Below are 14,477 nucleotides of genomic sequence, written 5' to 3' on the forward strand. Positions count from 1 at the left end.
AAAAATAATGATTTCGTAATAAAATGATATCAAAATAAACTCAATCTTAACTCGATTTATATCAAGCACATCTAAAGAGGTAAACAAGATGACTGATTACGACGAAAATATCATCGAATTGAGTGAAAGAAAATATCATACCAAATATTTTAAAAGGAATAGATAGAGTGTTTTAATCTTATATCGGATAAGTAAAAGATTTTGAAAATCTATATATATTAAAAGTTGTCCCTAAAGAGATTAATTGGTTGACACTTGTATAGTTTAATTGTTTGTTACATGATGGTTTGATTTGGGTTGAATTCAAGTTGAAGGGAGAGTTTCAGACTGATTTTAGACTTTTTGAATTTATATTCCTTAGAGCTTAAACCTTTACTATTTTTGAGTTATTTTTATATTTTTAACTTTCTTTCATTTTAAGCTAATTGGGTGAGCTTGAGCTTTTCTCTAGTTTATAAATTTAGACAACTATGCTTTGGTAGTCACCTACCTACCCATTACAGTAATCTAAACCCAACTATTCTTTGTTAGTCGCCTAATTCATTGATCTTAGTCTAAGTGAGAAAAAAAATGGTTTTCAATTTTTGGCCAGTCAAACCAAATTCAAATAAGAATCGGAAGGATGCAAAGTCAAATATTTCTATAGCCCTTTAATATCCACATATCCTAGAATACGCAGGCAACATGGCAAGGCAACATGAAATGATGGGCAAAACACCCATCAGCTTGAGGACAGTAACAGTACACATCAAATGCTTATTATAGACTGGTTGTAGTCAAGCATGGATGTAATAATAATAACCATATCTTATCCTAGATAACGAAGGTTTAATTTAAATTCAACCTTGCCTCTCTAACTCATTTGCTACTGTTTTATATACGTTTTATCTGTACTCGTAAGTTGTAAAATGTAAATAAACTTTATCTATTGGGACAGCAAATTAAACCGCCTCCAAATCTGAATTTTATCTACAAGTTGGCCTTCTATTTTTTGGTTGAGCGGTGGCTCTCTTAAGATATAGAATACGAATTCTTTATTTCTCTAGAGCAAGCAGACATGACTATGAACTTGGTCATGGTTTTGAATACGTGAGCAACAAGCCATGACCATGAAGCTTTTGATAGATATATATAAAATCCCCGAAGAACCATAATTACATTTTCAGTATTTTCTTACGAATACTATTGTCCTGATCATCCTTCCTCTTTCAAACATTCTAGTCTCTTACTAGCGCCTAGAGGCAATTAATGGAAGGCAGAAAGGTCATGGGCTGGGCTGCCAGGATACATCAGCTCATCTTTCACCATATTCTTTCACTCTCAGGTACCTTCCTCTTCCTCTCCGACTCTATGAGGTCTAGACATTGCTAATGCTGATTTCATCCTTTATTAATTACGGACAGGAAAACAGGAGTTGAAGATGTAATGCTCAAGGTCTTGTATTGTGTAGTAGACCACACTGATCCTCATCAGATGAGAAGTGAGATTCAGTCCTCCAACTACCCTTTGGTCCCCGGGTAGACACCTTTCCCAAACTCGGTACATTTTTGTTAATCCCATACATCTAAAACACAAGTACTAACTTCTTTAGTACGATGATCTCTTTTCTTACTGTTTCAAAGGCATGAAGTGGTGGGTGAGGTTGTGGAGCTAGGGACAGAAGTAAAGTAAGTTCAATCTTGGAGACAAGGTAGGAGTTGGGTGCATAGTTGGTTCTTGTGGGGAGTGCTTACCTTGCAAATTCAACTGTGAACAATATTGCAGCGGCAGAATTTTTACTCACGGTGGTATCGACAAAGACGGAACACCCACACAAGGAGGCTTCTCTTCCGCCATGGTTGTTCATCGAAAGTAAGCAAGGAAAAAAGCAATGAAGGTTGGCGCTATATTGGCTTTTAACTTTTCTGAGTATCCTGTTAACATTTGCGTGGTTGCAGATTTGTTGGGAAGATACCTGAAAAACTTGAGCCAAAGCAGGCAGCACCATTGTTGTGCGCTGGGGTAACAGCTTGCAGTGCGTTAAAGCAATTCAAAAACCCTGACAAGGTCATCAAGGCAGGAATTTTGGGTTTAGGGGGAGTTGGTCCTCTGGGAGTGCTGATAGCTAAGGCCATGGGGCATCACGTCACCGTGATCAGTTCTTCGGAAAAGAAGAGAATGGAGGCTTTGGAGCATTTACGTGCAGATGCTTTTCTAGTGAGCTCTGATGCAGCAGAGATGTAGGGAGCAGCAGACAGCCTCGATTATGTTCTCGACACTGTTCCAGCTATGCACCCTCTGCAACCCGTTATATCACTTCTCAAATTTGGAGGGCAGCTGATTTTGGTAGGGGTTGTCACAAAACCTCTTGCCTTTGATTCAGAGGACTTGCTTCTAGATAGACGTTTTCTTTATTTCTTTTTCTTGTTTTCTCTATTCATACATACTCGACTGACATTCTAGTTGGCTAAATTAATTTTTCCCCTTATTTTTGCTCCGTAAAAAGCCAAACCTTTCATTATTGGTGAGAAACTACGACATCATGTCAGGCAACCTCCAAAGGTTTATTGTTTATTGGTAAAATAGCAATAACCATATGATTTTCTTGCAACGCAGGGAAGAAGACGGTAACAGGGAGTTTCCTAGGAAGCATGGAGGAGACGCAGGAAGTACTGGATTTCTGGGCAGAGAAGAAATTGAATTCCATGATTGAAGTCGTGAAGATGGATTACGTGAACAAGGCATTCGAACGAATGGTAAGGAATGATGTGAGGTACAGTTTTGTGTTGGATATCGCTGGCAGCAATCTCGAATGATTCAGGGAACTCTTTCACATATATCATTCCAAAGAGAAAAAAGAAATAAGTATATTTGTTTTATGCTTATGGTTTAAGGGTTTTTTTTTCTTCTGTTTGCTGAAAAGAATGATAATCTAGTAAGAGACCAACCTGCCGCTTGACATGTTCTTTTCGAGCGTCTTCATATCATGAGCTGAATGGTAACACCGTTGTAAGCCCTGAGGGTAAAGATTTACATTGCAGGAATTAAGATCAAGCAGTTTCAGAGCCCTTCAGAGTTCAGAATGTTAGAGTATGAATCACACCAAATGATGAACATATTACAATGGAATTCTGTTACCACCTATAACAATCACTAACAAAAAGATCAGATTAAAAAAGGCTACTGCAACTTCCCTCTGTCATTGTACAAAATACATCCCAAAAGTCTCACCTGGCACCTGGAAAGGGCGAAATTGGTGTAAAACAAAGAATGACAAACTCTACTGTTACAACAACAATTTTATGCAGTCCGTATCAAAGCAAAGGACGGCATTCCAGCCAATCATTGAATTCTTCCACTAAATTCATAATTTTTTTGTAATCAAAATTATGAAAATAGAGATGGTAGAAAAGTTCACCGTAGCAGTCTAATCATCTTTCCCTTTCCCCTTACCTTCGGAACCTCTCGATCCATCATATGCAGAGAGAAAAAAGGTGCTCTGGTTCTTTTGCAGAAACCTGCATTTATGTTAGAAACATTTTTAAAATTTAAAATATAATGAAATTAATGGTAAATTTGAACAGAATCCATAAAGAACTAAAACAGTAGAAATTCAATGTCAGAGGTTGGTCATGGCAGTGTGTGTGTGTTCTATATGTAGTACGTTAGTTTGTATATGCACCACCAAATAAAAAGAAACTGTAGACAGATGCAATTGCAAAGCATTCATATCTTAACAAAAAAGAAAAAGAGCAGAGTTATGTTACACTCATCCAAAACAACAAAAGTGTCAACAAAAGCAGAAATGATTTTGGAAAGACAAGGCTCAATAGTTTACCAGAGGACAAAAAATATATATATAAAAGAAACGAATTGTAATTATATGTTCTAACTTCTAACTGTATGCTATGGTGATGACAACGATGTAAACTTTTATCTCTCCTACATTGAATTTAAATCAGAGTTTAAAAGATTGAATGCTCTCTAAATAGTATAAAATAAAATCAATAAGGAGAGAGTTGATACTTGAGAAAATCCATTAACTTCTGTTGCAAGCGGGTTAACGTTTCCTCTTCAATATTCACATATGCCAATAGCTCAGGAAACTTAACTGCAAAGACAGGAACACAAATTATTAATATCGTGAGCTACTAAGATTTGTGAAGTATCAATATCATGGATGACTATAAAATTAAGATACACAAACACTAGACACATGTCCCAAGGTGATGTCATCAAAACAAGCCCACAGGACTTGATTGTATAAACAAATGGATATAACAACTGAGATGCTGTGCAGCCAAGAATGATGCGTCCCAATTCTATAAACAATTCCATTAGTCACTTGTGTCTCTAATGGGTTTAACATGGATTTTAGTATTGGCTTCTAGAGATCAATAAAATGCTCCTTTTACATAATTAAGAATAAAGCTAAAAGAAATGTTTGAAGTGATTTACATCCAACACATTAGTTAAAACACAATATTCAACACTGCATGAAAGATGAAAGTAAATTAGTGCATTTAAAAGTGCTAACTCTGACAGATGGCCATACCAAAGAGGCGTAGTAAATGCTCAGCACCATATATAGTTGATGGAGAGACATCATCAAGGACTACATCTTGGTATTGTTGGCGCTCTTTTTTGTACAGAAGCATCACAGGCAAAGCTTTGTCAAAGTAACAGCGAATCCCCTTCAAGATTTCTCCAATTGAATCAGTCATTCTGTATCCAAAAAAATAAAAAGAGTCTATATCACCAATTCTACAGTAAGCGAATCTAAGAATTTATGTGAAGGGATTTGAAATTCAGAGGTAAACAAATCCCAATGAGAATCTCCTATTTATAAGTACCATTGAGCTGGTTTAATCACAATTTTAAACTGTATTGTCCCTAAATTTCTCTTTTTAAATCCATTTACAGAGGATTTTTGTCCTTTGAATAATTCATTAAGACCATTTTGTTTTTCTTATCCATTGGTCTTCCCGATTACACCTTAAAAGATTTTACTCCAAAAACTGCTTTCATTATAAATTTTTTACACAGAAATATATGAACATCTGAATATATAATTAATATCATGGGAAGTCACCATGAAAGGTAGAATAAGGACAAAGAATTGAGATGGAGAGTAGAAAGCAGCAATAGAGATATCTAGGAATGAATTAATTATTGCCAAAGTTGGAAATTAATTATTCAAAGACAACTTACAGCATAAATTTATCATGATTGTTTCAAGAGGGTGTGAAAGGATATAAAAGTAGACTTACGTGCCATCCTTCTTGGACCTGTATTCTAGGTACTTTGTCAAAATATCATCAACATTTGGTGATCGAGGAAGTTTAACAAGCTGCAGAAAAGATGGATTATTGCCACCAAGCCAGTTTACAGTGTACCGGCCATAAGAATCATTAAATTGTGCCCAAATTATATTCCACAAAAAAGTTTTAGAGAATATAATAAAAATGATTGAATTGCATGAGTGTTATTGGGTTTTAAGTTGCACACAAGAACATTGCTTCACAAGTTTCTTGTAAAGGCCACAAAAACCTCATCGCAGTGACTGACAAATAAATAAAAGCATTATTATCAATGCAATTATTATTTCTATACTTTAATTCAAGTTAAATCATCAAGCAAAAAGTACTATAAGAAGAGAAAAAGTTACTCCAAAAGTTATTCCAACAGTTCATGCACCTTATCCTGTTGAGTAACAAATTCCCAATCATCAACCAGCTGCTTCTTTAGTGTTGATGGAATTTGGATCTTGACAAGCTTTTCCATGGACGAATTATCCTTCTAACAATTATTAAACACATGTTGAAAAATAAAAAGAGAGGGTAAGAACCAAGGGATTTAGGCTAGAAATAAGAAAAAAGGAAAGAAAAATAATTTCTCAAGAGCTGTTATTAATCATATACAAACCAGACCTCAACACCTGAGTCACTCTTTCTCTTCTTCCCTTTCGCCACTGCAATAATTATAAAAAATTACCCACCAAAAGAAAAAGTTAATGTCTTTGCAAGCAATCACAATTTTACTTAAGAAAAGGTTGACAATTGGAAAAATGAACTAAGAGAATGTTGAAGCAGACCATTAGGAATGAATGGTTGACTCCATTTATGAATGTCATATGAATGCAAAATATTCGATATAATGAATGTGACCATTAATGCAACTGTAATAGCCTACAAGGATTCTTTTTTTCTCCTTTTGGCAGTACTCTGGCAATTTAACATCAATCTCAATATGTTAACAAGGAAGAATATCAATTAATAGATGCTATTGCAACCACATGTCCATTCAATCTCCATAGGATGCAAATACAACTCTTAACTTCAGACACTGTAGAACTAAAATGCCACACATAACTTCACTAGAATTTGCTGAAAGTTCAATACAACCTCTACTCAACTACATTAACTGAAAGCTGAAACTAAACCCAGTACAAGAACTAAAATCACACAAGAATATCAAACTCAAGAAAAATCTTTGATAGGACCCCTTAGAATATATACTGATAAAAAAGAATAGTTACTCCATAAATGAAAGAAAATCAATTATAAAGACAGGAGAATACAAAAAGAAAAAAAATGTAAATTAAGCTTACCAGTGTTCTTCAGGTCCTCTTTATCCGCTTTTGCATCTAAAAAAATAGAAGCAAAAAAAATAGATGGCATTAACTAGGGAATGAAGATAAACAATAATGACAATAACAAACTTGATCAAAACTTGGCACTTGCCCAAAATAAGGCACTGGAAAACTTATTAGGCCTTATCTATTGAGGAACAAAAACAGAATCTAGATGAAGATAAATGGCAGCACCCGTAGACTTATGCAGGAAGAATGCTTCCACTTAACCCAGAAAACAAACAAAGGATCTCTTAATGGGCACCCATCTGTTTAAACATCCACATATATGCACACAGAAAATGAACAAAAGCATATTAATAAACAAGCCAATAAGTCAAAAGAGTTAAGCTAACCAGCAGAGCTTTTTGGCTTGGTCTGAGCGGAACGTCCGGACTTTGAACTTTTGTCAACACCCTGTTTTTTGTCAAGAGCTTGCTGCTTTATGACATTCTCTTCAGTATGTTTCATCAGCCGGTCAGCACCTACCCATTCGTCCCAACTGTTGGCAAGATGTCCAAGCCATAGTAATGATTTCTGTTTCCCTTTTTGGAAAGGGGATATATAAATCAATGAAGTAAACATTTACTAGTAATATATAAAGTTTTGGAGTTATCTTTCAGGATTTCATAATAACATAAATGGATTAATACCCATTAAAAAACATAAAAACAAAAAATAAACAAGTTTTAATAAAATAACACCATATTTGTCTTGATTTTGAACTTTCCGTTGTTGCTTCGGTTCTCAAAACTTTACAATCTTTTTTCTTTATGTTTATAATTTTTTACAAACACAAAAGGGAAATGAGAATAATAAGCCATTGAATATAATATTTTAGCTCATATACATGACACAATCCCAAATTTAATTTGATGAATGCCTGCCTAATGCTGCTGAAAATTTATTTAGGAAGCATTATAAAAAGGGATGTTCCACTGCTTAAAGGAACAAGTTTTCATTGGAGTGACTTTACAATAAATTTTACATGGACACTGTTCAAGCTAAAAAATTTTAAGATGCAGATCAACAATCCAAATAATAAATTAATTCAACAGCCAAAATAAGGCAGTAACATAGGTTCAGCAGAGAGCATATTATCCAAGGCACACTCACTTTTTATTCCAACCCTGCAACAAAGCAAAAGAGATATCTCTTAATACCATAAACGAATTATGTTCAGCTTATCCTACATAATCGTCATGGCCACTAGATTAAGCATTATATAGAACTTAAAAAAAAAAAAAAAAGAAAGAAAGAAAACCATAAGCGAAAATTAAGGCAAGTATACTTACAAGGTAATGAACAAAGTATTTCCATTCCTTCTTCCGAAGCTCAGCTTTTTGAACCTAAAATGTAAAATCAAAATTACCAACTGCATAAACCCTAATTTCACCAATCAATCCGCAAATGCTTTAAATTATGGGCTCTAGTGAGCTAAAGAAACTGCTCAATTAACTTCAACGTCGAATTACATGCATCAGCAACCAAACAGGCATAAATATCATAATTTTTGTTTTAGAAAGCGAAATGACGGAATAAATTCAGTTTAAAGCAGCGGCAACGTCAAACACTGTGCCAAACAGAGAAGGACAAAGAAATGAGGTTAAATGTGGAAAGAGAAAAAGGAAGAGGGAAAGAGAGAGAGACTCTGCCTTGGCTTCGTAGATACGAGGGCCGTGATAGGCCAGGACACGTTCGCCCTCGGAGAAGAGGTTGGAATTGGAGGGAGGAGTGTCGCCGCTGGACGTATCGGCGTCGGTTGCCGTCTCCTCCTTCGACGAACTTCCCATATTTTTTTATTTAGCTTTCTGATTTTTCCCGCTGACAGAAAAGAGAGGGAAACAGCTGATCTGTTCCTGCTGCAGCGCTGCTTTTAACTATTTGCTGCTGTTTTGGCACCTGCCTTCTGATTTACTCTTTCGAGTCTATTGCTCCCACTCGGATTTTTTACTTTTCTCTCTTGAAAAATTTTCCACCCAAGATTGAAAAATGTGTAAGATCATGGTGAGATTTTGCACTTTAATATTTGGACTAATTTTGTTAAAATTATTACTATAAAGATATTTTAATAATGTAAAAACAACTAGTTTTGCTAATCCAAAATTAACTTGTTGAAGAAAACTTTCTTTATATAACATATTTCATTGAAAATTTTAATATTTTTATTATTTAAATAAATTATTAAAATTAATTTTTATTATTATTATAATTATCTTGTTAAAAATATTTTCTATCGTCGTCCATTTTTTAAAATTTTTCCCATCTTCAATAACTTTTCATGACATCATAAAATTATTAATATTCATCAATTATGCAAAACATTTTAAATATTTTTTTAATATTAGAAATACTATATGTAATATTTTATTTATTTATTTATGTATTTCTTATCGTATTATTTTACTAGTTAATTTGTTAAGTAAGTAAATTATAAATTAGAACACTATCAAAATAAGAGATTTCATGTGTAATAAATTTATTTTTTATTTTATATAAAAAATTTAATTAATGTTAATTATTTTGAATTATATTCAAAATTATAGTATCTTAGGAAATGTAATTATAGACGATATCATCCTTTGAAATAGTTGAATAAAAATAGTCAATAATGTTTTGTTGAAAAACAATAATGAATAATGAAATGAAGAAAAGGCAAATAGTTGAATAGTTAATAATACTTTGTTGAGAAGTAATTGAATAAAATATGATGCTTTATGAGATCGATTTCAAAAAAGAAAAAACAATGATGCTTTATGGATCGATCTCAAGATTTATGAGATCGATCTTAAAAAAAGAAAAGACAGTAAAGAAAAGAATGAAAAATGATTTTATATTTTTTATAAGATTTTTTTTTATTAATGATAATTTTTTAATAATTTAAAAATATTTTACTTCGTATAAATATTTTTAAAATACTAAATAACGAAAAATAATGAAAAAGAGCCTCAATCAAATAACTGTTGCCATTTGTTTAAAAAAAAAAATACTAAGTACATGTTTGGTTTAATTTTTTTTTAATTTATCTATCTCTTAAAAGTAAAAATCAGGTCAAACATGATTTTTTGAGAAACTTAAAAAAAAAAAAATTTTTAAGAACAAAATTTTTTAAAAAAGAGTTTAAAAAAAAACTCAAAGGAGGAGCTTTTTTTTCTTTTCTTTTAAAAATACAAGAAAAGTTTTATTTTTATTCCAAAAATATCCTCATTTATTAAAAATAATTATAATATTACCCTCTTAAAAAAATACATTCTATGATAATTTTAACAAAAATTATAACTTATAAAAAAAAACTTATAAAAAAAATTTATCAAACAACTGTAGCTTAATTTTAAAAATTATTATTTTTCATAAGAACTTCATAATAGTTTTTAAGTTAGAAAAAAGTTAAGTCAAACAGGCTTTAAGAATCACTCACTTGTTTTTAAACTTGCTTATATATTAAAAAGAATGTGAATGTGTTAAATTTTCAATGGTTTGAAAGAAAATATAATTTTAATAATATCTTTGGAGCACTTGTTAAGTTGTTAGGAAAATTAATTTAAAAATTACTTTAATATTCTTTTTTTTTTAAATATAGTCCAAAAAGGAGACAGGTAGAAAATGCCAGAGGCCCAAGCCCTGGTGAAGGGTAGAAATATTTGAAAGACTTCGTGTCCTTCAACCAGGCTTGGGCCAATTCCTTTAGCTATTTATGATGGGCCCTATCGAACAATCAATGTGTAATTTGTGAGAATTTATTAAAGGTTAAAGAAAAATGATAAATTAAGTATTTAATTATGTATACATATATATATATATATATCACTTTGTATATTTATACAATCTCAAGGTCGGTGATTTCTTTGGTCTATCTAAGATATATAAGATGTAACACTAACTAAACTTTCCTATATTATTTTCTGACAGCTGCTATACCTAACTTTACAGTACGTTCCTATTCCTATTCTTGATTTGCATTGATTTGCATTGATTTCCATCGTCCTTGTGCAGTTTCCATCCCCCCCCCTCCCCCAAAGACTAGCTAAAACTTGCTCAAAAGAGTGTATAATGGATTTTTATTACGCTGAATACTTGCAAAGTTATTAATTCACATGTGTTTATTAGGTGACAAGTCCATGAATCAGAGATAGTTGAAGAGATCAAAGACTAAAGCCTAATAAAGACCAATCCTTCGTCTTTTCTCTCCTATTAAACATAAGGAAAATGTAAAGTTAAGCCTTTTTTGCACAATCTCTTTATATTCAAAGATGAATCTGCACATTGCTGACTACTTTCTTTGGTTTTGTTTTTACAATCTCTACGTTGAATTTATAATAATTATGACTTTTTAATTATACATAATTAAAGATTCACGCAATCACTAATACATATTCAGTTTAGTATATAATAATTCTTCTCACGAGCGAGACAGCAATAGTTAAGTATTTTTTTCTTTAGATATGAGATTTAAGTAGTTAAAATAATTAGCCATGATTTTTTCTCTTAAAGCAATTTAACTTTTGAAAGAGTTGAAAATCAAAATGCAGCCTTTATTTATTTATTTTTTCTTTCAATGGAGATTAACTACCATCGTTATCCTTCTTTGAACTGATTGATCATAGGGCAAAGCATGAAGATGATAAAATACTCTGGTCGCATGACAACTTCATGAATTTCACACAGAAGCATAGAAAATTTTCTCTTAGATCACATACAATGGAGACTTAAATCTGAAAACTCAAGAATCGAAGACTATATTTTTTGCTGTTAAATTAATCAACAAAGCTTCTTTAAATAATTTAGATAGTTATTGAAATATGTATACAAAAAATTATAAATATATATACATATATATACCAATACAATTTAACCTCTAATTCATATTGATACATGAAAGGAAAAACGAGGGACGGTTTACTGGCCGACCACAATTCCAAGGTCGGTGAGCTTGGTCGTACAAGATCTATTTATTCCAGCTAAAATTTCCTATACTATTTCTAGTGTTGATGTTTCATTGATTTCCATGGCGCTTATGAGTACTTTTTTCCAAAGATGAAAGGAAAATTGGAGCTAAAGACTTGGAGAGGGCAACATTTCAATCTAGGTAAAACTTGCTCAAAATAGTGTGCATGTGCAATCTAATTTAATAGTACGGTATGCGTGCAGAGAGTTATTAATGCGCATAAGTTATCTGACTTCACACGTTCCGGCCATCAAATCGTTGCAAGTCAATATTCTCTTTGACATCATGCATGTTGCCTCATGCTTGTCTAATTTTTCTTTCTTTCTTTCTATTTTTCTTCATTTTGGTTTCCTACTGCCGATCATGTCAACAGTACTGTCATAATATGTTCAAGTAAATATAATGATATAATTTGTAAATAAATTTATTTATGTTTTTTTTTGTATTTATTCCAATATAATATCAGATAATAAGTGTTTTCTAATTTAACATACATTTTTCTATATTTCTCAATTATCAGATTTAAAAAATGTATAATTCCTTAAACGAAAATTCAAAAAGTTTGAAATTTGAAAAAAAGGAAACGAAAAAGAGCTCTTTAACGTGGACTTGAGTAGCTGAATATAATATGCTGGATACTTCATATGGCAAAAAAGTAGTTGAAAATCAACAAGGCCGCCTTTCCTAGTTTGCTTGTATGACTTTGATACTCAAGGATATATTACACTCCATAACTCCTTTTCTTTATGGTATGAACTATCTCTGATTTATGGAAGTAAAGATTCAAGTAATCAGTAAAATTTCAGTTTATTACTTGTACAAGTAATTCCTTTCAATGAGTAAAAGATTTGGCTGCAACTGATCCAAAGTAAAAGTTAAAATTTATAAATAGTCACAACTATTTTTAAAAATGATTTTACTGTTGAAAAAGTTGAAAAATGAATATACAATATTTAATTCCCTTTTTCCCTTGGAGATTAACTACCACTATTTTATTTATGTGAACTTTCAATTTTGTTTGTTCTTTGGGAGTTGGAGGAAACTTCTTGGCTAGTAAAAGAAAAAAAATTGATTGATCACAGATGAAGATGATAAAAGACTTTGACTGTGTGACAAGTTCATAAATTAATTAATTAATTACACATAGATTCCAAGAAAAGAATTACATGAACAAAGAATCTCTTATTACAACTGCTGAAAAAGATTTGGATACATTATCTTTGAGCACCAATGAAGCACTGAAAAGAGCTGTGACACTTCTTTAGATAAACAACAAAATAAAGAATGAACTAAAAGAATGAGCTCGTATATAGTATAAACTAGGTCTTCTTGTTGCTAAAACCCGCTTGTATTGTTGGTGTTGCCTAAATATCTACTTGTTTCTCATACAAGCCTCGGGCCGGTAACTTTTTTACCTCTGTTATTTGACTGTCAATGAATTAGTTTCCTTCTCCAGGGCTCGGACCAGAGTCCTTCATGTCGCCATTAGTCTGGTTGTCTGTAAATTTATTTCCCACACCAGGGCTTGGACCAGAGTCCTTGATGCCTCCAAGGGTTTGGTCGTCAGTTAACTTGTTTCCCACACCAGGACTCGGGCCTGAATCCTTAATGCCTCCGAGATTAGAGCTGTCAGTTAATTTGTTTCCTACACCAGGGCTGGGACCAGAGTCTTTGATTCCACCTAAATTGAAGCTATCAGTGAACTGATTTCCCACACCGGGACTTGGACCGGAGTCCTTAATGCCTCCTAGAGTGAAGCTATCGGTTAACTTGTTTCCTACCCCAGGGCTCGGCCCGGAGTCCTTTATACCTCCAAGAGTCGAGCTGTCGATTAACTTGTGTCCCTGACCAGGACTCGGCCCGGAGTCCTTTATACCTCCAAGAGTCGAGCTGTCGATTAACTTGTGTCCCTCACCAGGACTCGGACCAGAGTCCTTTATACCTCCAAGAGGCAAGCTGTCGGTTAACTTGTGCCCCTCACCACCAGAGCTTGGACCAGAGTTCTTAATGCCTCCGAGGGTCTGACTATCAGTGAACTTGTGTCCCCCGCCAGGACTTGGACCTGACTCTTTGATGGCTCCAAGGTATAAGCCAATATCAAAGAAGTCAGGGACCTTTCCGCCGGCAAAGTTTTGGGACATCAGGATACTGAAGGGATCCCGAGCTTCAGTCTCAATGAGAATGGAACTCAGCAGTAAAAGAAGAGAAGAAAAGCTAAAAAATGATTTTATTGTAGTCGTCATATTGGAAAGTGAGAAAAAGAAAGAGTTTCTGTTGGTAATTATTTTATTTCCTAGAATTGGATAATTGAAACAGCGGGAAGTGAAGGTGAGGAATGCTGTAGCAGGTTTTCAGAGCAAAGCGAAGCACGTTTATGTGATTATTGGGTATGGAAAATGAAAATCTGATGCGCTATTTATAGCGTTGGTGAGACTTAAAAAAAAAAAATATTATGGCGTTGGTGAGGAAATTAGCAGTAGGTTTTTTTGACTAATGTAATTGCTTGAGAGATACTTCATTTTTCCAGCCTCCTATATTTTCCAAAAGAAAACGTGGTTCCTGCTAAGGAAACAACTGGGGAAGTTTCTGGGATTAAAGAAAAGAGAAATTGAACGAAGCCTGGAAAAATCAAACAAAAATTGGAGATTACGAGTCTAAGCTGTAAGTGGAAGTCATGGAATAACAAGGTAAAAGACGCTATAAAATTGTGGATTCTTAGCTTTCCCTGGCCGCCTGACGGCCTGAGTCGTCGAGGAAGTATTTTTTTTCCATTGGCAGCTCCACTGGGGGACCAAAGACCGTGCAAATATCTTTGAATTGATTACAGGGGGGGGGGAATAAAGCTTTGACTGGTTAGTTAGTCAAATCTATGTTTGGCGATTGGAATTAGTTCAAATGCTTTGGTATGTTAATAGAGTACTC

At 33.3% G+C, this 14,477-nt stretch overlaps 2 protein-coding genes and 1 pseudogene across 6 annotated transcripts; 1 reads left to right on the plus strand and 2 right to left on the minus strand.

The window, feature by feature from the left end:
• Positions 1 to 1,248: 1,248 nt before the first annotated feature.
• On the plus strand, positions 1,249 to 2,796 carry LOC18611203 (putative cinnamyl alcohol dehydrogenase; annotated as a pseudogene).
• Positions 2,797 to 2,901: 105 nt separating this feature from the next.
• Positions 2,902 to 8,607, minus strand: LOC18611204 (MRG family protein). 5 transcript variants are annotated; one of them, XM_018114321.2, is made up of 12 exons: positions 8,261 to 8,607; positions 7,906 to 7,959; positions 7,727 to 7,740; positions 6,967 to 7,155; positions 6,590 to 6,625; positions 5,910 to 5,950; positions 5,677 to 5,778; positions 5,250 to 5,329; positions 4,535 to 4,704; positions 4,006 to 4,090; positions 3,433 to 3,497; positions 2,902 to 2,995 (listed from the first exon to the last, which is right to left on the minus strand). In XM_018114321.2, the coding sequence occupies exons 1-12, from the start codon at positions 8,401 to 8,403 to the stop codon at positions 2,964 to 2,966; spliced, it is 1,011 nt and encodes a 336-aa protein (XP_017969810.1). In that variant the 5' UTR covers positions 8,404 to 8,607; the 3' UTR covers positions 2,902 to 2,963. The 5 variants fall into 5 exon arrangements, with proteins under 5 accessions (XP_017969810.1, XP_017969812.1, XP_017969811.1 ...); XM_018114323.2 differs by having other exon boundaries at positions 2,905 to 2,995; positions 6,967 to 7,112; positions 8,266 to 8,606; XM_018114322.2 differs by lacking the exon at positions 2,902 to 2,995 and adding an exon at positions 3,053 to 3,217 and having other exon boundaries at positions 8,261 to 8,606.
• A 4,048-nt stretch (positions 8,608 to 12,655) lies between these two features.
• LOC18611205 (uncharacterized) lies at positions 12,656 to 13,928 on the minus strand. The gene has a single exon (XM_007047340.3). It carries the CDS (start codon positions 13,796 to 13,798, stop codon positions 12,995 to 12,997), a length of 804 nt encoding a protein of 267 aa, XP_007047402.3. The 5' UTR covers positions 13,799 to 13,928; the 3' UTR covers positions 12,656 to 12,994.
• Between the last annotated feature and the right edge of the window lie 549 nt (positions 13,929 to 14,477).

Source organism: Theobroma cacao, chromosome 1 (assembly GCF_053813885.1).
Source record: "Theobroma cacao isolate CCN51 chromosome 1, ASM5381388v1, whole genome shotgun sequence".
In the NCBI taxonomy this organism is placed as follows: domain Eukaryota; kingdom Viridiplantae; phylum Streptophyta; class Magnoliopsida; order Malvales; family Malvaceae; genus Theobroma; species Theobroma cacao.

Bases quoted from the DNA above. Each gene is read 5' to 3' on its own strand.
- LOC18611205 (XM_007047340.3), bottom strand. From the start codon at position 13,798: ATGACGACTACAATAAAATCATTTTTTAGCTTTTCTTCTCTTCTTTTA.
- LOC18611204 (XM_018114321.2), bottom strand. From the start codon at position 8,403: ATGGGAAGTTCGTCGAAGGAGGAGACGGCAACCGACGCCGATACGTCC. The intron at 4,705-5,249 runs GTAAGTCTACTT...TTTTGGATACAG, and splicing joins AGGTCCAAGAAGGATGGCAC to AATGACTGATTCAATTGGAG. The intron at 3,498-4,005 runs GTATCAACTCTC...ACATAAATGCAG, and splicing joins AAGTTAATGGATTTTCTCAA to GTTTCTGCAAAAGAACCAGA.